Source organism: Phodopus roborovskii, unplaced genomic scaffold (genome assembly GCF_943737965.1).
Source record: "Phodopus roborovskii unplaced genomic scaffold, PHOROB, whole genome shotgun sequence".
NCBI lineage: Eukaryota > Metazoa > Chordata > Mammalia > Rodentia > Cricetidae > Phodopus > Phodopus roborovskii.
Genome location: NW_026126558.1, coordinates 21,182,595 through 21,206,113, shown reverse-complemented (window position 1 = coordinate 21,206,113; position 23,519 = coordinate 21,182,595). Strand labels below are relative to the sequence as shown.

The 23,519-nt window shown below is 44.0% G+C and overlaps 1 protein-coding gene across 1 annotated transcript in view; it reads left to right on the top strand.

The window, feature by feature from the left end:
* Wwp2 (WW domain containing E3 ubiquitin protein ligase 2) overlaps positions 1-23,519 on the top strand; it is a 121,717-nt gene that overhangs the window by 83,933 nt on the left and 14,265 nt on the right. Inside the window, exons 8-10 of the mRNA XM_051201722.1 lie at positions 383-593; positions 12,834-12,923; positions 20,771-20,945. Of these exons, the coding sequence (XP_051057679.1) occupies positions 383-593; positions 12,834-12,923; positions 20,771-20,945 (476 nt within the window). The remainder of the gene's footprint in view (positions 1-382; positions 594-12,833; positions 12,924-20,770; positions 20,946-23,519) is intronic.

The following is a 23,519-nucleotide window of genomic DNA, read 5'->3' as shown; positions in this document are numbered from 1 at the left end:
ACTTAGGACACACTCTCATCAATGTGTCCGCAGATTGTGATTATGATTATTAGATAGTATGTATGTGCAGAGTTCTTCCCATAATACAAACTATAAATGTACACTTGTAACTAGAGTATAAACATGTCCATACCCATCCTTTTTGGCCTCTATCAGGCCGACTGGCATGAAATTCACCATGTGGCTTCAAACTTGAGACCATCCTCCTTCTTCTACCTTCTGAGTGCTAGATCCAGTGTGCAAGGCCTGCTTTTGTGAAACTCAAAGTTGTCTAGTAGGCTAATATCATAGACACAGAATTAATGTATGGTGTGCAAAATCTAGTAAAAGAAAATAAAATTCTTGTTCCTAGTTACCTATAAGTGTGGTTTCTGCATTTCAGTGAACGAGGAACCTACTACAGCCAGTGATCCTGAAGAACCTTCTGCTGTTGGTGTGACAGCCCCACCTGCTACAGCTCTAAGCGTGTCCCCAAACCTGAACACGCCATCTCTCCCAGTACCATCCACACCAGCTGAGGGAGAGGAGCCCAGCACTTCAGGGACACAGCAGCTTCCAGCTGCTGCCCAGGCCCCTGATGCTCTCCCTGCCGGGTGAGTAGCCTTGTGTGCCATGATAGTACCCTCCTCCTCAGGACTGCCTCCTCCACCAGGTCAGGGGTCTCTGTGAAGGCTGCCATGTTTAGAAGCAAGAGAGGTGTACAAGTGCTTGCTCGTCAAACATCTGAGAGAGCCTAACCTATCCCCGAGGTGGGTTAACACTGCCTTATACTGGGACATAAGCACGTAAGCAGATAGCTTCTGTGGAACAAGGATTGAATTGTCTTTGTGGCTGATGGAGGATGTCTGACTAGATGCTGCTCAGAGAACAGCATATTCTCTCCTGAGTTTGACCTTGGCAACCCATGAAGGACTCAGACTTTAGGTGCTGAATTACTATGGCTGTTATTCCCACAGCTGTGGCCAGTGTTAATGTAAGTACTCATTTTCTTGCCCTCTTTTACTTTGGATAGAAAGACCTCAACCAAGATGATGCCTTCAGCAAGACAAAGGGGAGCTCAGTTTTGGCTATGTAGTGTGTAGGGACTAAGAGCTTGGATTCTTGGGACTGATCAGATGGCCCAGTGGATAAAGGCACTTTCTACCAAGCCAGGCACCCTGAGTTTGATCTCCATATATATCTACATGGTGAAAGGAAAGAACCAACTCCTACAAGTTGTCCTCTGACCTTTTACACAAGACACACACGTATATACACACACACACACACACACACACACACACACACACACACACACTAAACACATGTAGAAAAAAACTTAAAAGAACATGGATTGTTTTTGTGGGGAGGGGGGTAAATTAGATTGGAGATTGAAACCAGCCCTCTACCTCACCTGTATGGCCCTGGTTGTGTGACTTACATGTTGGTTATGCAGTGACAATAAGCGCCCACGTCATCTAGGGACTCTAGTAAAATGGTATGTGTGGAACAAGTGCTGAGAGCCAGGCACGTATTTCTTTGAAGTGGCTGTGCAGGATCCACATAGGCAGAGACTGCTTTGGACCTGAGAAACAAAGTCTTACCTCAGGTGAGGCCAGCTGTGGTCAGGGCCAGTACAATGTTCCATGCTGGCAAGATGGCTTAGTATGCGTTGCTTGCCACCGAGCCTGAAATTCCCCAGGTGGAGGGAGACAACTGATTCCTGCAGGGTACCCTCTGGCCTCCACATTTGCTCAGTGGCACACGTTCCCTGCCCCTAAGTAAATGTTTGTTTAAAAAATTGTTTTAGGGTTGCTGGTAAGATGGCTTGGTGGGAAAAGGTGTTTGCTACCTAGCATGACAGCCTGAGATCAGTCCCCAGGCCCTACATGGTAGAAGGAGAAAGTAGAACTGATGCCTGTGGGTTGTCCATTGCTCTCTACAGACACATCTCACACAGGCAGACACATCCCACACAGACAGACACATCCCACACAGACATACATCCCACACAGACATACATCCCCACACAGACAGACACATCCCACACAGACAGACACATCCCACACAGACAGACACATCCCCACACAGACACACCCCACACAGACAGACACATCCCCACACAGACAGACACACCCCACACAGACACATAAATAAATGCAGAAAAAAAGTAGTTTGAAATAAGAAACCTGTTTCTGTCCTGCTCAGGCACTGGTATTGTACTGATGTAGGCTTCAGGATGGTGAGTATTCCCTCAATGTATAATTCATAATGGACATTAGAAAGATGTCTCTTCTCTTGCTTCCTGGGGAATATGATGCCTTGTTCATAAAGCCATTTCTGAACTCCCCGTTGTTAAAAATCCCATATCAGAAAGCATATGTGGTTTTTGCTGCTTGTACTTAGCATTCATATAACTCCTTTCTCCTAAATAGTGAATTCAGCAAATGAAAACCACTGCAGATAATTCTTACTCTCTCAAATCTCAAGAAAATTGGAGTGTTGAGAGGCAGTTGAAAAGGCCATTTTTTTTGGAGGGGGGGGTCAAGTGTTAGATTTTGTGGAAAGCTTATTAACCAATTGCTTGTGTACCCCTGCAGAGATTTTTCTTTTCTCTTTCATATATGGTATGGGAGACTTAAAAGAACTATGTGTTGTTTGTACTTTCAAATCTGTATGTTATAATTTAGAGGGGAACAGAGCAGAATCATTTTGGCAGAAAGGAGAAAAAAATGGCTGCCTGTGTCCCTAGTGAGCTGTTTGTTTCTTTCCGTTGAGCAGATGCCTGGAAGGCCGGCATCACTCCTATGTCAGTCACAGGCAATTAGGGCTAATGGCTCCACACGTGTTTATGTAGGGTGTGTGTGAGGGTTACTGTTCTCTGGGATTGGGCACTTCCTGTTTCCAAGCAGTTGGAAAACTCCAGACTCTGAAAACGCTCTTTATTCAGCAGCTCAGGGAAGCCTGCCCAACCCCCTCCCCCGCCAGGGGCTAAAATACTTTTTCTGAGGTAGGAAGTTTGGACAATGTCTTTTTCTTAGAGGATTTAGAATGTGTGTGTGGTGCTGCTACCCACATTCATGTATAGAATATTCCAGAGAAGAGTTTGAGAGTCCCAGTTTTCCAGCAGTTGGAGGGCCTTGTCAGTGCCCAGGGATTGCCACTCCTTACTTGTGTGCTCACCAGCACTGCTGTGTGCATGCTAGGAAGGACAGCAGGCTCTCTATTGCCTTTGGAATTGGAACTCAGAAAGGACATAGTTTCTGTAGTGATCCTCCCAATTTGTAGGCCCAGCACTTTTCTCCCTCCCTGGTCTAAGTTGAGGAGACCCAGGCAGTAAGATGATAAACTTAGTCCTAGTCCATCATCCTGCTGTAAATTCTGTAGAGGGGTTGAAGTACAGGTTCATTTTGGGCATGAGTGGAAATCACATAATACCTTTATCCTTTATGAGAATTTATAAGTGAAGCATCTAAACTAAGCTGCTAGTGTTCAATTTGCTGGTCAATGCCTTTATAGGATGCATTGTTTTGTTTATTTAAAAAATTTTTATTACTTTTTAAAAATATTTGTATAGTTGTATGTACACAAATATACAGAGAACAGAAGACAACCTTTAGGGAGTTTGTTCTCTTCTTCCATAATGTGATTGTGGGAATTGAACTCAGGTTGTCATGCTTGATGGCAAGTGTCTTTACATAGTGAGCCATCTCACTGGCCTGCATTCTTCCATCAGATAGGATAGTCATTACTGTTTAAGACATGGTAAGTCCAGGGCTAAGCACTGCAAATGTACATCTAAGTAAGGAATGGTCTGTGTTCAGAATAGTTTATGAAGTCTGCTCTGGTTCCTCTGAATTCTCTCTGGGCACCTGATCCAATCCCTGACTTCCCTGAGAACCAATGCCAACTCTCAGCATCTTAAGCCCACTGTACTACTTTCTGTGTATCTTAACTCAGGCTAGGACAGAAACATTATCTGACCCATCCTAAGCTGTCCTGAAACAGTCTGCCATTGGCCCAGGTGACCATCAGACCATCAGTCTGTCTATCTGTCCTTTCTTTTTGTTGTTGTTGAGACAGAACTTCTCTGTGTGTAGCTCTGGCAGTCCTGGAACTCACTCTGTAGACCAGGCTGGACTCGAACCTAGAGATCTGCCTGCCTCTACCTCCTGAGTGCTGAGACTAAAGTTGTGTACCACTGCCGCCTGACCATCTGTCTTTCTTTATACTATACCTTCTAAAGTAAAAGTTCTAAGCATGACCTTTCCTACTTGGAGTGCCTCAGCAGTTTCCTACTGTCTTCAAGGATAAATTCCCAGTCTTTAAGTAAGCCAAAAATCTCCATGGGAACCACCTTCCTTGTGCACTCTGAGCTCTAGTCATAGTAAATGACTTTAGTCTGATCCATGCACTCACTCCTCCAGACTGAGCATCCTTCCATGATGGTCTTTCTCAAAGCTTCCTCTGGTCTTAATATTTAATTCCTTAAGTTTTAGGTTAATGACAACCCTCAGGGAATCGACCCTTCCTAATCTCTGGTAGACGAGGTTAAATAACTACATGTATGGTCATGTCTTTTCTCATGCTTGTAAATGCTTATTCAAGTCAGTCTGTCATTCTGGGCTGTAGGTGACTAGTAGCCTGGCACAAAGCAGGTCCAGGACCTACTTGTGATGAATACATCTAAGTGCCGCCCTCTGCTCCATTTCCTTTCTTCCTTTTTTCCTGTCTGGATGAACGTTCTCTGCTTCACTGATGCTTTAAAGAAAGGGCATCGATGAGAGAACATTGCTGTTCCCTTCACTCATTGTGTTGAATGGCTTTGGGTTCAGCTGTGTCTGTCACATATCAGAGCACTGGTCCTTGTTCACAAAGGCTCCTGGTCACTCACTTCTCCAAGTATTTCTGAGCTAGTTAGTTCAGGAATTGGGCCTCAGGGTGACTCTGTCTTCAGTTTGATCTTCTCAGCTCCTCCATTTCCTTTGTTAATGGATGAAAAAAAAAGTTCACTGGGGATTCCAAGAATTGCCACATTGGTTGTCTGAAATTTACAGCAGGAAAGACTGGTCACACACATCTGTGTGCTTCCAGGCTGAGGACTTTGGAAACCTAGGCTGCCTAAGGCCAAATACAACATTCCTCAGTCCATTTCTCTCCCTGTCTGGAAGCCCCCCCCCCTTTTTTTTCTTTCTTCCTTTCTTCCTTCCTTCCTTCCTTCCTTCCTTCCTTCCTTCCTTCCTTCCTTTATTTCAACTTAATTAGCCCCAAGGAAGCTACTGGAAGGTGTGGAGCTTCCAGATTGTGAGTGCCTGTTGAAAGCAAGGGTGTTGAACATGTGAGGTAGTGGCCCAGGCAGGGAGTGAAAAGCATGGCTACTTTGGCCAGTTGGCCCTGGGTCTGGTTTTTGTCACTGTCAGAGCCCACTTTGGAGACTGAATACTCATGAACAGACCATGTGTACATGGCTTTGACAAACTCCCAACACGCCCCAGTCTCTTAGCTCCCAGAGTCCCTCACACAGAGGCACATTATTTTCCCCTGGCAGCTAGCACAGTGCTGTGGTTTCTTACATAAGAGAGGACCTTGTGTTTGGACTGCCAGCTTACCTCAGCGCTGCTGTTTCACACCATCCTTGTTCTCCCAAAGTCATTGGCTGCCCTGTTTCCTGCCTCACAGTAGAATTAATGGAGTGGAGTTTTCAAGCCCTTTTACATTTGCCATCTGTCCCCATACCCTTGCTGGAGGCCCAGAACCTTCTCTAGGTAGACCCTGAGACAGCTTGGGAGAGTTCTTTGATGTGTTGTTTGTAGACACACTGAAAGGATGGGAAAGTTTGGAGCACCTCTGCTGAGTTATAACCAGTCTGAGCACTGAATCTCACTCCAAACTCAATTTTGACTTAAGCCAAAGTGCTTCTCACTCAGAGCATTTTTACAGTGTCACACAAACTATAAATGAAGAGCCTGCCTTTTAGGGGGTTGCTATCAATTTATTTCTAAATTTTCAACCTTAATGAATCTTTACCTTTGTATCACATACATATCTAGAAGCTGAGGCAATGTCATAGACACAGAAGTTTCTAGAAGCTAAGAAGCTTCTCTGTTTCTGGGTACAGACTGTTAACAGTTTGGAGCATGGACCACATTTTGAGTAGTTTGGGATTAAAGAATTATAGTGGGAAACTGTGCCTTTTTCTCTCCTTGTCTTATTATGGAATGTGGTTTTGTTTTTGACCCTAAAAGGATTTTTATATGCATAGGTAACTCAAGTAGTGCATTTCTGTCTTCTTTCAAAAAAACTCCGCTGTCCCCAGTGAACTCACAGAGCTGTGAGGTGTTCTTCCCATACCTAAATTAGGTAATCACACATAACCATTTTTACTGTACTTTCTTGAGAGCTCCTCAAGAATAAGGAGTGTTGTTCCCATCTTGGCATCCTCAGCATCTTCCATGGTATAAGGAGATGTAATGGGGAGTATAAGGAGATAAGTGACTCACATTCTTACTTGTCCTTAGTATCTTAATTTACATTTTGCTCTTATAAAAGACTGTTAAACTGAGTGTGGTTCCTCACTCCTGTAATCCTAGCATTTAGGGAAGCTGAGGCAGGAAGGTAGTTGAATCTGAGGCCAGCCTGGGCTACAGAGTGGAAAACCCTGTTTCAAAAAGCTGAAAAACAAAACCCATAAAACAACAACAAACAAGATCTTTGATAGTCAGGGATAGGGGCAGGGATGCAGACATAGTGTAGCAACAACAGTACCAAAGGCCTTTCTGGACTTAAGTTTGATATGTTTATACATCTTGTGTCATTTTGCTGACCATTAATAGTAGCTACCAGACAGAATGAACTTTTACTCTGAGTTGGGGACTTCTGAGTTTAACCCAGAGATCATTTGGTCATTCTTTAAAAAAAAAAAAAAAGTTATTCATTTTATATACTAACCACAGTTCCTCCTCTCTCCCCATATTAAAAATGATTGTGTGTGGGGTGGGGTACAAGCACATGTATGTACTGTCATCTAAAGTTCTTCCTTGTTCTAAGGTTGTAACATACAGATACCCCATTTTGTTGATTTTTAAAAATGTTTTATTTTTAATTATGTGTATGTGTATGGATATGTGCTCCTGAGAGAGATGTGTGAAGGAGCCAGAGGCTTTGGATTTCCTGGAACTGGAGTTACAGGTGGTTGAGATCCACCTGACAGGGTTGCTGGGAACCAAACTTGGGTGCTCAGGAAGAGCGGGACATGCTCTCAGCCATCTCTCCAGTCCCCATGTTATTTCATATTTACAATCTTTTTAAAACTCAGTATGTAACTTACAAACATTGGCATACCATTGTTTGTCAGTGTCTGTTGTTGATAGGTTAATCATACAATGGTAATTTAGATTTGATTATTAAAACTAGTATTTTATATATAATTAAATGTTTATTACATTTGTTTTGTGTGTGAGAAAGTACATGTGGAGGTCAGAGGACTACTTCCAAGAGTTAGTTCTTTCTGTCATGTGGGTCCCAGGATCAAATTCAAGCCCAATAGCAAATATTTTTCAGCCATCTCCTGTTTACACTCAATTTTGACTATTGCAAGCATAGTTGCTTTTCCATCCAGTATGTCACAAACATTTGAATAAGTTAATACTCATTTCCAGTTTGTTTTGAAACTGGAATGACCCCATTATAGAAGTAGCTTTTCTTGTCAGACAGTGGTGGCATACACCTTTAATCCCAGCACTCAGGAGGGAGAGGCAGGTGGACCTCTGAGTTCAAGGTCAGCCTGATCTACAGAGTGAGTTCTAGGACAGCCAGGGCTACAAAGAGAAACCCTGTCTCAAACAAATAAACAAAAACAAGAAGTAGTAGTAGCATTTCTCTTTGCTCCACCTGCTGCCATTCAGGGTCTCTGCCACTGCTGTGATGAGCTATAAAATAATAGATGGTCTTACAGCTGCATCTCTGACACAGTTCTTTTCTTGGCTGTGTTAGAAGTTCAAACTCATAGAACATTTATATAGACAGGGTTATTGACCAAGTTACCTAATTGCCTTTCGAAAGAAAAAACTCATTTTTGCTGTCATCCACTGTTTTTCAGATTATCTACATATGTTGTCAACTTTCCATTTGAAAATGTGTGTGTGTGTGTGTGTGTGTGTGTGTTTGTTATAGAGACCATTTCTAAGACTTGTCTTTACTTTCTATAAAAGCTTATATTTGAATGTTACCATACTCTATCTGGGATTTCCCCAAGGCAAAGAAAACAGGATAGTTGAAGAGGAAGAGAAAACAGACTTAATTCAGAAAACTCAGTAGCTGCTCCTGTGACATCTTGGGCTTAGGTGGCATAGAATGCTGTTAATAGTTACTAAAAGGAGTTAGTCTGTTAAGATTGAAGTGCAGTCCAGAATTCAGGAAAGGCCTTGGGAGAAACAAGGAGTTGGATACAGTCCCAGCTTTGTTGAGAAAAGACCCAGCCAGGAACCAGTATGAAGGCACTAGGTTACCCTGAAACCAGTGTGAAGGAAGTAGAGTGCCAGGAACCAGTATAGAAATTATAAATGTGTACAAATCGCCATGTCAGCCTTATGATTTTGTTTATATTTATTTGTTAATTGTATTTTAAATGTATTTGAAAATTTCATATAATTTATACACTGTGCTTTGATCATATCTATCTGTTATTAACTCCTTCTCACTCTGCCTAGTGTCCCCGTCCCACTGCCTTCCCAATGGCTCTATTTTCTAGTGGAAAAAAGTTTCCCTCTAACATGAGGGCTATTGATGCCCAGTGCCTAGGTTAATTAAAAAAAAAAAAAAAAAAAAAAAGCACATTAGTGACTACAAATAGTAATATTTTTTCTTTTAAAAAATATTTACTTATTTTAACTTTGTGTGCTTTTGTGTTTTGCCTGAACATATGTCTGTATAAGTGTTGGATCCCCTGAAACTGGAGTTATAGACAGTTGTGAGCTGCCATGTCAGTGCTGGGAGTTTAACCTGGGTCCTCTAGAAAAGCAGTTAATGTTCTTAACCACTGAGACATCTCTCCAACCCCTTCAATACTTTTACTAAGACTGCATTTTGAACATTTAATCATGTAATTTTATAAAGGTTATGTAGGAAGGACCACAGTACTTACCTGAACTCCAGAGCTAAAAGGAGGGCTTCATATATGCTAAGTAAGCACTCTATAACAGAGTTTCCACTGGCTCAGGCTATCCAGAAGTCCTGAGCCTTCTGTCTTTTCTCCCTAGTGCTGGGATTCCTTGTAGGCATCACACCACGCTAATGGTAACCTTTTAGCTAATGTAGTGGAGAGTTAATTGACATCATCCTAATAATGGGATTGAGGCTTCATCTTGGCCTTTAATCTCTTTGGTGTGGTAATTGTGGGGAGACTGGGGATAGAAGAGACAGAACAGAATAAAGGTAATTTAGGTATGAGAAAAATTACCTTAGGACTGGGTGAAACTGGAGACTTAAGTCTTTTCAAAAACAAGACCTGGTGTAGCCAGTGTTCAGCTGGTGTCACTCACTGGGGGCCAAAGAGCAACATGTTGGGGAGTGACCTGAACAAACTCGATGCTTTCAACACTGTTTCTGAGAGTTGTCAAAGAAAGCTATTCAGTGGGGTGGAGAGAACCTGCACAACCTGGATGAGGCGCTGAGCGAGACCCGCAGCAGTGGATTGCAAAGGCTTTTCATCTCAGTGTGGGGAAGATGCTTAGAAGGGACAGAAACTCAACCCCTGGCAGGGATATGCTGACAGAAAGTCAAAGGCAGGATCATTTTCTTGGCATGAGGAGACCAAGCCAAGATAGTCGGAAAGCTTAATCTATGTGGGTCAGCAGAAGCAGGAGGCTCCGGCGTAGGGCTGGTGACAGAAGTGACCCACTGTGCTGAAAGAATGAGGGGAAGGGATCTGTGTGACTCATGAATAGCTGCAGGTAAGGGAAGAGTGAGAGTTCTCAAAGAAAGGGAGGCAAGCCAGCCCAGGGGTCAGGGAAGACCCCACAGCCATTTCATCTGAGCAGGAGTCCAATTTTAAAAGGAGAAGTAGATAGTAACAAGGTGGTGGAAAGAAGGTCTTGTCCCTCTGCTGTTTTCCTGGCTGAGTCAGTTGAGAGGGTTCATAAGGACACAGAGCAGGGCTGGACAATAGCAGTCCCTGAAAGAGTGACTTTCATTTCTAGGATCAGCTGTGATCAAAGATGCGAGGGCAGATCTCGCCTAGGTCTGTGTGCTGAAAGAGGCACCGGGAACTATGGGCTGCAGGGAAGGGAGGGGGAGGGGCAACATGATTGTATATCTTGGCAGTTCAGTACCACTGTGTGGATAAAAGGCATCCATTGCTTGGAATTTCAAGTATTTGCCTGTCTTCAAATTGAAATATTAGGCAAGGCATAATAAAGCCATTTCCACTGTTTCAAATGAAAGTTAAAATGGAAACTGCATATAAGATGAGTTATATACTGAAACGGTTTTAGGAATAAAAGAAAAATATGTTAAGGGTTTTTGTGTTTTTGTTTTTAACTTTTCCAGTGAATTTTGATTAGTAGTTACATTATGATTCAGGGTCCCAGGGTAGGGACTGTCATATATCCAGGTCCCCCTTTTACTATTTGGGGAGAAGGACAGAGAACAGAGGAGAGGTGGACAGCGTCAGGTCAACTCTTCCCAGGAAATGTGCCTTCTGCTCTGTGGTCATCCTGGACTGAGGGATTGTACACGTGCGGGTACCACTCAAACACGGACACATCCCCTGCCTTTGCAGTCACTGCAGTCACTGCAGTAGACGTCCTGGCCAGGTTATGGTTTGGGACGGGTCTGTCAAAGGGGACAGTTATGGTTTTAGTCTTCATGTCTTCAGCCATGAAACAAATTCCTATTTCCAAAAAAGCATACAGAGCCCGTAAGATGGCTCAGCATTGAAGCCCTTGCTTCACAAGCCTGAGGATCTGAGTTCACTCCCCAGATCCCACGTAAAGGTGGAAGGAGAGAACCAACTCCATAAAGTCATCCTCTGATCATCACATGCATGTTGTTACACACATGACTATACACATGCATCATACACACACAGGCAACAGTCATAATATTTTAAAAACAAGCTTTTTGTCATCACAGACTATACTAACTTCCTCCCAAAAGAGAAGTAAATGAAATCAGGGAAACTCACTGAGCTGTTTTCATCCTTCACAAAATAGCATTGTATCAAACTTGTGTGTCCTTTACTATATTGTGGTCCCATGCATCTGGGCAACAGGAGTGTGGGACTTTGGCTGTTTTTGTGCTGCTTAGCTTGGGTGGTTCTCGGCATCATTAGCACACGAGAGCCACCGTCAGCCTCCCAAACTCATGTTAATGTCCACACAGACTGAAGCTGTCATCAGACAACAGTGCACCATGTTCCTGGATCCATGCCAGTCTCTTCACATGACTCTCTACTAACAAATCCTACTGTTTAAAAGTAGACATCACAGGCAACATAGTGAGACCCTGCCTCTAAATAAATAGATAAATAAATAAGATTCCATGATAAACATGCACAAAGCTAGGAGAACAGGACTAGGTGATATAATTTTTTGAGATTTTATTTATTTTATTATTTTTTTGTCTTGCCCAAGTGTTAGTCTGTGCACCACACACATGCAGAGGTCTCAGAGGCTAGAAGAGGGTGTCCTGTCCCTTGGGTCTGGAGTTACAGATAGTTGTAAGCTGGGAATCAAACCTCAGTTCTCTGGAAGAACAACCAGTGCTTTCAACTGCTGAGCTATCTCTCAAGTCCAATGATAGTTTTTAATTTTAGCAGGTTATGGTAGCTGAAAAGGCTACCCATGAAACTCAGAAATTGGCATGCAAATTATTGTTAGAAGTTCATTTTAGAAAAAAAAATTCTCAATTTCCATCATATTCTTTTTAAAAAAAGATTTATTTATTTACTATGTATACAATATTCTGCCTGCATGTATGCCTGCATGCCAGAAAAGGGGTATAGATGGTTGTGAGCCACCATATGGTTGATGGGAATTGAACTCAGGACCTCTGGAAAAGCAGCCAGTGCTCTTAACCTCTGAGCCATCGCTGCAGCCCCTCCATTGTATTCTTAAGGGATCTTTGATCCTAAAACACTAAAAAAGTACTGATTTGAAAAATTATAGAGCATCTGGAGAGACAGGTCCTCAGTGATGAAGAGCACATAGTGCTCCTCCAGATTACCTTAGTACTGTTCCCAGGCTGGGTGGCTCAACACTGCCTGTAACCCTAGCTCTAGGAGGAGCCAGTTCCTCCATCTGGCCTTCATGAACACCTGCAATAACATGCATATATCCACACACAGACACACATGCATATACGCATAGTAAAAGATAAATCTTTAAGAAAAGAAAGAAGAGCTGGGTGGTGGTGGTACACACCTGTAATCCCAACACTCAGGAGGCAGAGGCAGGTAGATCTCTGTGAGTTCAAGATCAGCCTTGCCTACAGAGCTAGTTCCAGGACAGGTTCCAAAGCTACAGAGAAACCCTGTCTTGAACGTCCCCCCCCCCAAAAAAAAAAAAAAAAAACAAAAAAAGGAAAGAAAGAAAGAAAAGACAGAAGAAGAAATCATGGAGTGCAGGTGTATAGGGTTCAGGGGGATTTACAGTAATCCCTGCTGTAAATGGATGCACCATAGTTTTGTCAGGAGGATTTCAGCAGAAGCACAGAGCTGGTATGACACTGGGCTGCCATTGAATGTCATCTTTGTTTTGTTTATTTCTTTTGAGCCCATCCGTGAAGAACTTCCCTCCTTCCTGGGACTGTACCTTTTGACTGTATGTGTCATGGCTCCCCTTGGTTTTATTTTCCAGGTGGGAACAAAGAGAGCTGCCCAACGGACGTGTCTATTATGTTGACCACAATACCAAGACCACCACCTGGGAGCGGCCTCTTCCTCCAGGGTAAGGCCTGAGACTCTGGAATGGGCACCATGGATCTCCTCCAGGCGTCTCTACTGCTCTCGGTCATTTCCTGTCTGACTTTGCTGATTTTCCCCTCCTTCCACTCCTCCCTGACCCCAGCCTGTCCTTTACTCTACATGCACTACATCGGCCCCACCTCATGGCCAAGGCTTATACTGTGTTCTCAGTGCCAACAGGGCTGTTGAGTCCTGGAGACAGGTATGAGGGGAAGCTTCCTGGGTCTTGGGGTCTCAGTGGCCTTAGTCAGCTTTCTATGTGGAGACACCCTTATGAAGAGTGGCAGCTCAGTTCCTTTCTTCAGAGGCAGCAGACAGTTATCCTGGGTCAGTCTCTCTGTCTCTACTCTTGGTTTTTTTGAGGTTGTTTCACTGTGTAGCCATGGCTATCCTGGAACTCTGTAGTCCAGGCTGGCCTTGAACTCACAGAGATCTGCTTGCCTCTACCTCTTAAGTACTAAGATTAAAGGCATATGCCACCTGGCACCCTGGGTCCCTTGATGACTTTTCTTATCCAGTCCCCTTAATTCTGCCCTCCCTCATTCTTAGTATATACTATAATGTTTTGAGAGTCTCTGGGTTTCAGTAGGGTATAGGGCGAGTAAGAAAGAGGACCAAGGGCCAGGGAAGTGCTCAAAGATTAAGAGCACTGACCGATCTTCCAGAGGACCTGGGTTCAATCCCAAAACCCATGTCAGGCGGCTCATAACCACCTGTAACTCTAGCTCTAGGGGACCTGATTCCCTCTTCTAGACTCTGGGGGCAGTCACACATGTGCCTATACCCACACACATACATGTTAATATAAATAAAAATCTCTTTTAAAAAGAGGAACAGGACTGATATCTAGAGAGATGGAGGAGTTGGTAAAGTACTTGCCAGGCAAGCATGCAAGTCTGAGTTCAGATCTCCATGCCCATATAAAAAGCCTGGTGTATTGGTGAGCAGCTGTAAGGCCAACACAGAAGAGACAGACAGGAAGATTTCTGGGGCTCACTAACCAGCCAGTCTAGCTGAATTGGTAAGTTCCAGATTCAGTAAAATAATCTGCTTCAAAAAAAAAATATGGAGAGCAATAGAAGACAACACCAGTGTCAACCTCTGTCCTTCATATAAATGCACATATACTTGGCACACTTGAATATGTACACAAATGCAACATGCATACACATGTACAAAGAAAAAGAGCTGCATTTCCCTGTACAGCCTGACCCCAAAAGCAGGTTGTTCCTAATTCAATCTGGGCTTGGTGAGAACACAGTGGAGTTCTCCAAAACCAAAGGCTGAGAAGGACTTCCAAGAGGAAGACAGTCCAAGTTCAAGGAGAAAAGGGTTTGATTTCCTGTCTGCCAGGGACAGAAAGTTCTTTCCACATGTGTCTCCTGGTCTTGAGAGCTTAAGAAAGGGGATGAATTCTGTTCTTAAGAAAGGCTCACCCTCAACCCACCTAATGCAGCCATGAAGGGCTCCTCCATTAATGTGACCATTATCCTCCCAGTTTACCTAGGGAAAGGATGGGGGAGGCTCTGGGAAGAGCCTCTGTGCCCCGTTAAGTTCAGCTGTCAAGCATGTGCCAGGCAAATCCCACCTCACTGCCTGGCTCCACAAATTTCCACAGATGTGCTGCTTTCGCTCTAGTTTCCAGTAGAGCATTGGGTTTTCCTTTTCTTCCTTACTTTGCTGGGAGCCGTATTCCTCATCTGTCATCCCTAGTGCTCACTCTGTTTCTCCTTGGACTCAAGTAAAGCCTACCAAAGTTAAAGTTTGACTTCTTAATTTTGTTTTCTTTTTATTTCCACATTTTATTGTGGTTTTCCACAATACTGTTATGGAAAGAATAGAGAGAGAATAGTATAATGAGCCCCATATACTCATAGCCTGTTTTATCTGTACCAGGGGTTGACACCTTATAATAGCATGTGGATAAAATCGAGCCCTCCACCCATTTTTGTAAATAATATTTTCTTGGACCATGGCCACATTCATTTGCTAACCATTCTTTTCTTTTCAGTGCTAGGGCCTCACACCCAGTGCTTTGGGTGTGACCAGCATGGTAGGCAAGCTCTGTATGTTTGAGCCACACTGAGGTTAAGGGAGGGCTTTTTGTAGTGGCTGGTTGGTGTTTTGTTTTGCTTTTGAGGCAGGGTCTCCCTGTGTAACAATGGCTGTCCTAGCACTCAATATGTAGCAGGCTGACATCTAACTCAATATAGTTCTGCCTCCTGAATTCTAGAACTAAAGCTGTGTGGTCACCACATCTGCCCCAGTTGGTTGGTTTTTTGAGACAGGCTTCTCACTCTGAAGCCCAGGCTATTCTGGAACTCACTTTGTCTCACAGCACAGGCTGTCCTTGAACCTATAGGGATTCTTTGCCTCAGCCTTCTGAGGGCTGAATTTATGTTTTTAATGGCTGTTTTCATTCTTCAGTGGCACAATCAAGTAGCTATAACACAGACTGTGTGGCCCCCAGAAATTTTTAAACATTTACTTTATAGAAAACATTTCCAGTCTGTGATCTGTAACCTTCACCCACCTTCCTTGCTTGTCTTGGTTTATGTTATTTTGAGGGAGATCATATACGTTGTTATTCACCCTTCTTTCAGTACACAATTCTAAAATACATCAACAACCAAGGACAATGGTGCATGCCTTTAATCCCAGCACTTGGGAGGCAGAGGCAAGTGGATCTCAGTTAAGGCAGCCTAGCCTACATAGTGAGTTTCAGGACAACTAGAACTACATAATGAGATCTAGTCTTAGAAAAACCACAAAACACACACACACACACACACACACACAACAGAAAGTCACTGCAGTAGAACCTCCATGTTGTTAGTATAAGTGATGGTGCATCAAAACTACAGAACTAGATCATCCCGTGAGCAGAAAAAAAAAAAAAAAAAAAAAAAAAAAAAAAAAGGTTTATTTGGGATCAGATTGCAAAGGCTATCTCAAGGTGGTGGTGAGGCAGAGAGAAGAGCAATATGGTGGGAAAGCAAGCCAGTTTTATATGATAACTTGATGCGGATCTGAGCTGACTGTCCATATTGATGTAGAACTAGGTATGTTTGTGACTAACCTTTGGGACAAGCTTAAGGGAGGTTCCTGGTGAGCAACAACTGCAGAGGAGAGCTACTTTTCTACTAAATGGAAACTTTTAGGCTTATTTGCCTGTTTACCTGGCCAAAGTCCTGTTTAGAACAATGCCACCAGCCAGCCTTTGGGCCTTGGGGGGCGGTACTTTGGACCTGGCAGTGAGCAATATTGCTTCATATCATCTAACCCAGTCAACATTTGGATTTCTCTAATTGTCAGGCATTGACCTAATAGTATGACTTGCACATTTGAACTTTAGAACAGGAATGATATAAAATGTATTGTTGCAACCTCTGAACACTCTGAAATATAGGATGTATAGATGCTGTTTGGATTTTTTTTTTTTTTTTTTTTTTTTTTTTTTTTTTAAGAGACAGGGTTTCTCTATGTAGCCCTGGTTGTCCTAGAACTCACTCTGTAGACCAGGCTAACCTCAAACTCAGAAATCCTTCTGCCTCTGCCTCCCAAGTACTGGGATTAAAGTTTGTATCATCACTCTTAGTGGATGTATAGGCAATGATCTATTAAGCATTTGGATGGAGCTGAAGATGGGATTCTAAGGATGACTAGGGGCATATTATTCATCAGGTATTAAATTAAGGTGTTGCTTTTGATTTTCTTGCTTCTATTTTCAAATGCTGGGATTCCCAGTGTGCACCACCTCACCTGGTTTATGAAATATTTGGCTTCGTGCATGGTAGGCAAGCACTGTGCCAACCTAGTCACAGCCTGCCTCCCCAGGGTACTTTTAATGTTCTCATAGGAGATGCCTGTCTTAGTATCCAACACAGTTCTTCCAGAATTTTAAGTGAAGGGCTCTTTCTTCCTTGTGTGGTAGCAAATCCAGAAAGAGCATAAACATTGAACATAGTTAATAAGAAGTCTCTGCTCAAAGCAGTGGGAAATGTGATCACTATCATAGTGACTTTAAAACAGCAAATAAAACCATTGTTTCAGCAAGCTACTGATTAAGGAGCAAGGTTTCATCATGGCCACCCTGTTACAGCAGTTTCATGGCGACATATGCGCAGTGCAATCCTTTTATTCTGGAGCACAAAGTATTGGACCTGGTAGCCAAGGCTGCATCATATATTCTTTGGTTGGTCCTGAACAATGCTCAGACCAGAGCTAGGCAGAGAGAGAGGGATTACTATAGAAGGTCAGGGTTAGACAAGCCCTACAGACATTTGTAGGAGGGCTGTACTCATATAGGAGCAAGAGGATAGCACCAGTGGAGGTGCAGTGTGTGTCCAGGAATATGAAGGCCCTAGGGAATGGTGCGTGGACTACTTTTGCCAGAGTGGAAGGATGGAGTAAAACCAGATGCCCCAGGTGTTCCCCATGAAGCCTTTGTTTTCAGTGCTCGGTGGAGGTGGAGTCAGTGAACAGGCTGACTGACCTTCAAACCATGCTCTGCTCTTAAAGATTATGACTGTACAAGATTTTATTGGAAACTAATGGCAGAATTATCCAGTTTAGAAGTTTGAAATTTGGAGCTAGAAAGATGGCTTGGATGTTAAGAGTGCTTTCTGCTCTTCCAGAAGAGCTGAGTTTGGGTCCTAGCACTTGTATCAGGTGACTTAGAACCATCTATAACTCTAGTTTCAGGGAATTCAGTGCCCTATTTTGTTGTGGGATATTTTGATGGCATTCTGACACTCCTGAGACTGCCAATGAAGTTTACTTTGAATCAGAGAGCAGAACTAGCTACTAGCTGGCCAAAATTAGCCATAGAGGTTTTGAAGGACAGAGGGCATATAGAGAGACACAAGAAGTAGTAGGGAGAGCATGAAAGAAAGGCTCAGCCTTTCTTTTGGGTCAATGAAAAACTTCAATAAAATCTTGGGAGTCAGCTGGAGAGTGTTGGTGTACTCCTTTAACCCTAGAACTCAGGAGGCAGGGGCAGTCGTATGTCTGTAAGTTCGAGGCCAGCCTGCTCTACAGAGCTAGCTCCAGGTCCAGCTCCAAAGCTACAGAGAAACCCTTTTCTGAAAAGCAAACGGCAACAAAAATTTGGGAGTCAGATATTGGGGTAGGAAACTGATCAGGGAAGTGGTGGAGAAGAGTCCAGTGACCTCTTCTCTCCTTCCTCAATCCACAACACTCTTCTGGCCTCGTGTGCACGTGCGCACGCACACACACACACGCACACACACGCACGCACACACACACGCGCGCGCACACACACGCACATACACACACACGCACGCACACATACACACACACACGCACACACACGCACATACACACACACGCACACACACACGCACGCGCACACACGCGCACACGCGCACGCGCACACACACGCACGCACGCACATACACACGCACGCACGCACATACACACGCACGCACGCACATACACACACACAGACACACACACACGCACGCACACACACACGCACGCACATACACACACACGCACATACACACACGCGCACACACACACGCACACACACACACACGCACACACACGCACGCATGCACGCACGCACACACACGCACACACACACACGCACATACACACACGCACACACACGCACACACACACACATACACACGCACACACACGCACATACACACACGCACATACACACACGCACACACACACACATACACACACACACGCACACACACACACACGCACAAATAAAAATAAGTCTTAAAAACAGAAGCTTAAAGTTCACCTTGGTAAACATGTAGAATGAACATGTATTTATCCCATACTTCCTGAAAGCTTGCTAAAATGGCAATAAATTCATTTTAAGAAAAGCACAAACGTTCAAAAACAAGATATAGCCAGTTATGGTTGTTCATGCCTATAATCGTAGCATAGGAATTGGAAGTCAGAAGATCAGAGAGACATTGAAGGAAGGGTGAAGGGAATAGAGGAAGAGGGAGACAGATGTGCACAGGAGATAGTGATCCAAATGACTTTGCTGACAGGTAAATGGTAGAGCTGAGGAAGCCTGCAGTCTGAACGATCTGACTGGGTTGCAGCAAAAAGCACTAAAGACCCTGAGGAGGGATGATTTTAACCAGCATGAGTCAATAATCCAGCCCCATAATCTCAGTTATTGGGAAATAGAGGTAGGAAGATTAGGCCTCAAAGGCTATCCTCAGTTACATAATTAGTTGGAAGCCAGTCTGAGCTACATGAGACTATGTCAAACAAACAAACCAAAGAAGAAAAAGAGCCCAAAGTTTATTAGAATGTTTGGAGACATGGAAATTAGAAGGTAAAACTTGGGAACCTGGTACCCAAATATGAGTCCTAGCAAGAGGGAACTGACAGAGAATAGGGAGTAACTATCACAACAAAAATAGAAAACTACCAAAACCAGGGGCTGGCAAGATGGATGAAAGTGCTTGCCGCTAAACTTAGCAACCTTACTTCAATCCCATTGACTCCCAAAACTTGTCCACTGACTACCATATGTACACAAACACACACACACACACACACACACACACACACACTAAATAAAACATGATATAAAAAAATTTAAAGAAAAAAACATGAGCTGGGTGGTAGTAGTGCACATTTTTAATCCCAGCACTCTGGAGGTAGAGGCAGGCAGGCAGGCAGATCTCTGTGAGTTCAAGGCCAGCCTGGTCTACAAAGAGAGTTCCAGGACAGCCAGGTATGTTACACAGGGAAATCCTGTTTTGAAAAGCAAAAAAGAGTCAATAAATAAATAAATGGAGAAGAAGAAAGTGAGCTGGACATGGTGATGCACACCTTTAATCCTGGCACCCAAAGGCAGAGGCAGGTGAATCTCTGTGAGTTCAAGGCTGGCTTGGTCTTCATAATGAGTTCCAGGACAGCCAGGGCTACATAGTGAGATTCTGCTTCACAAAACCAAAAAGAAAAGAATTTCCAAAATGGCAATGTGAAGTATTCACATTAGCAAGGCCCACATCCAGTGCTCAGCTTGGAAAATGAAGAGTGACCCACCCAAGCCACATCTCATGGAATCTCAGAGTGCCAAGAAAAGATGTTGGAAGCTTCCAGAGGAAGAAAGTAGGGTACATAGAAAGGGTTGGGAGTTAGGAATGCCACAGCAGCAGGAGAGAGGGCCATTGCATCAGGGATGGAAAATGGCTTAATAAAGGCATCCTCAGACATGCTGATTTCAGAAACTTGACTTTGGAGCCTTTACTTGGAAAGTACTGTGTGATTTACTTCAGCAGATGAGAGCAGCCAGATCCAGAAGGAAGGGTGGGTGCAGCGACCCAACCTGGAGTCCATGGAAAGCCCTATCAAGAAGAAGGGGTGAAATGCCTTGGGGCAACAGTGGAGAGCAGGGTATTGTGGACATACAAGTGCCTGTGTCAGAGGAAAACCATGAGAGAGGTGCAGCTAAGGAACTACTAACGCCAAGAGATCATCTATCTTTCAGAGAAATAAATCACAAAAATTGGTATTCCGAGTATGGCCATAGCCAGAGAAACAGTTTTTCTCCTGTGTTTCTGTCCTGCTGGCTGTTGGCTCTGTGCTTCCTACTCAGATTCAGAAAAGATGGAAGACTGTTTTTCTCACCTAGAATTTCCCAGCAAGTATCCTGAGATACATTTTGATTGTCCCAGTATGCGGCATGCTTACTTGTGTCCCAGGCAACTAGTCAGTTCCTTATAAGACACCCTGAGAATATTTTTAGAATTTGGGTGGGGGGTGTGTGTGGCAGCAGGAATGGTGAGGTAAGCCGTCTCAGCTCCAGCGCCTTGTTTCCAGGTGGGAAAAACGCACAGACCCCCGAGGAAGGTTTTACTACGTGGATCACAACACCCGGACAACCACCTGGCAGCGTCCAACTGCTGAGTACGTGCGCAACTATGAGCAGTGGCAGTCCCAGCGGAGTCAGCTCCAGGGGGCCATGCAGCACTTCAGCCAAAGATTCCTCTACCAGGTGAGAGGGCCAGAGCCTGCCACTAGTGGCGTGACTCCCTGCACATTACCGTTTGCAGCCACATGCACATGCACACACTCTGCCGAGTGCACGGCGAGCAGGAAAGATGTCAGGACTGTGACACTACAGACTTCACTCATGGCAATGAGATTCCTCGGGTTTCTAACAGTAACTCCATGCCGTGCCTCGAGTCAGTGCACTAATGGGTCTGAAGCTGGATTTGCCTTCGTACTTGCCATTTTCACAGTGGCCTTGGCTCCCAAACCCAGAAGGCCTGAGACAGCTTTCTTTTGCCATTTCTTTATCCAACTTCCCCTATTAACTAAAAAAGAAAAAAAAAAACTGAAAAGAATCCTCTTTTCTGGCCCAGACTTCAGTTCTTTCACAGACTGTCTAGGTAGCACTGAAGGAGTCCCAGCTTCTTCCACTTGGTCTTTTTGCAGTTTCCTTTTTGCCCACCTCTCTTATTGTAGCAAGCCCTCAGGGTAGAACTTTGGATTGGGGCAGGAGTGGGGTGTCTTCAGAAGTGGAAAAATGCAAACCCAGTTTTCTTCCTGAGTATTGTGGAATGGTTTGCTTTCTTAGCGGCAGACGTGGAGGCTCTGCTTGGGTTGGGGGAGTTACCTTGTTTGGTGAAATAGAAGACGTCTTGTACTAAAGAAATGTGGTGGGAGCTTTTTTTTTTTTTTTTTTTTTTTTTTTTTTTTTATTATTTTTGTCTGCTCTAAATGTCTCTGTTGGTTTTCTCCTGCTTTTGGTTTTCCCTCTCGTTTGCTATGGTGCCATATCCTGGTTACGAGTAAGAAGGCTTGCTTTCATACAGTTATTTTGGGGTTTGGCCTTGACCCAGGGTTTGATTTGGAAGACTAAGAACTGATACTGTGCTAGCAGTGCCCCCACCGCCCCCCCCCAACAACCCCTACTGGGCTTAAGCTGAGATCTTGTTCTTTACTGCACTTTAGAGAACATGAAATACAGTTTTAAGCGGGCATCAAGGGCATCAGGATTGCTGGCTCCTGCCATCCCTCCCTGGGCCAGCCTCCATATACATGCACCGTTTCCATGTTCCCTCGGTTACCGTGCTCTGTGTTTCGGTGTTTTCTGTTTTTACTGCCTAAGGTACCTTTGTTGCTCTGAATCAGCATGCCCGTATTTTTTGCTTGCTTGATCTTCAACAACTCCTTTTGCCCTGTGTTTCTGTTTCTGCTGTGGTCCCCTGAACATCAGCAGAGTCTGTGTCATTGCACTCGCACTGTCCCAGAGGCGACTGTTTTTGTGGCACCTCTGTCTTCCTTCCACCTGTCCTCCTCTGGTGACTAAAGGAGGAAGCCAGGCTCTACAGTATCGACCCAGGTCAATCCTGCTGTGTGGACTCAGATTGTACCTTTCAGAAACAGATGGCTCCCTCCTTCCCTCAGTGAGCCCTTGGACCACTTTCTCAGGCACCTGGACTTTTCTCTGGCTCCATCAGGCCCATCCTGCAAACTCGATGCATGCCTTGTGCTCTGCGCCCTTTAGCCTTCCCAAGTCTTCCCTGTCCTCAGCTGCTTTTGCTAGACATTCTTTATTTCTGAATTTGTATCTTAAAATATTACTGGGACTTTGTGCTTAATCCCAGAGGGACTTGCACTCACATGAGCTTTCTGGCTCAAGGCATGCATCCTGGACCTCCAGCCCTGGGCATTACCCAAGAAGGTGGTTTAGCAGTCACACTTGTGTTTCTGGTAATGAAGGACACTGCTTTGTCTTTCAGAGTTAGCTGCACCTGCAATTGTTCTCTTCTGGACATCAGACCGCTTGTCCTGTCTGCTCTATGTGGCACACTGGACCATCTGGGAAGCTGAGGAAAGGGGCATTTGGTTCCCAGTGAAGGCATGGGGGTATGCTTTGGGTTTTCTGGTCCAGATGCAAAGATTTTACTTGTTTTTCCCTCGCTTCTGTGTCCTTTTCTTAGGATTTGAGTTGTAAAATGCACCTTACAGAAGAAATAGCAAAAAAAAAAAAAAAAATCAAGTGATCCGCAATCCGCATTAGCTATAAACAGTACAATCACTTGTTGGTGTTCATTAATTCAGATTTGTCATGTTCTGGTCTTCAGCCTCATCCCGCTCTTTCCTGTCTCCCTTTTCTTCTGTGTTATTACAGACTGAGGGTGTGGTAAGGTATGGTAGGAGCTGGAGGGTGCTAAGGATATGTAGTAAAGACCTGCTGTCATGAGGGGGAGCCAACATTTTAGGAAGTTTGGGATAGAAACAACAAAACTAAACAAATAGCAAAGGTTAAGAAAAGGGTTGTTTGTTAGCCCAGTACAGTGGTTCACACCTGTAGTCCCAGTTGCTTGGGAAGCTGAAGCAAGGAGGTAGTGTGAGCCTGAACTATAGAAATTGCATTTCAAGAAAAGAGAAGAAGAAGCTGATGAGTATTTTTGTGTCAAGCTCTGTGCCATCAATGAGGACCGGCTAGAGCCTAGGATACTTTATACATGCATTATCTACACATTCCAGAGAGCCTGAAGCGTTCTTTCTCTTTCTTTCTGGATTGTTGTTGTTATTTGTTTTTTGAGCCAGGGTCTTT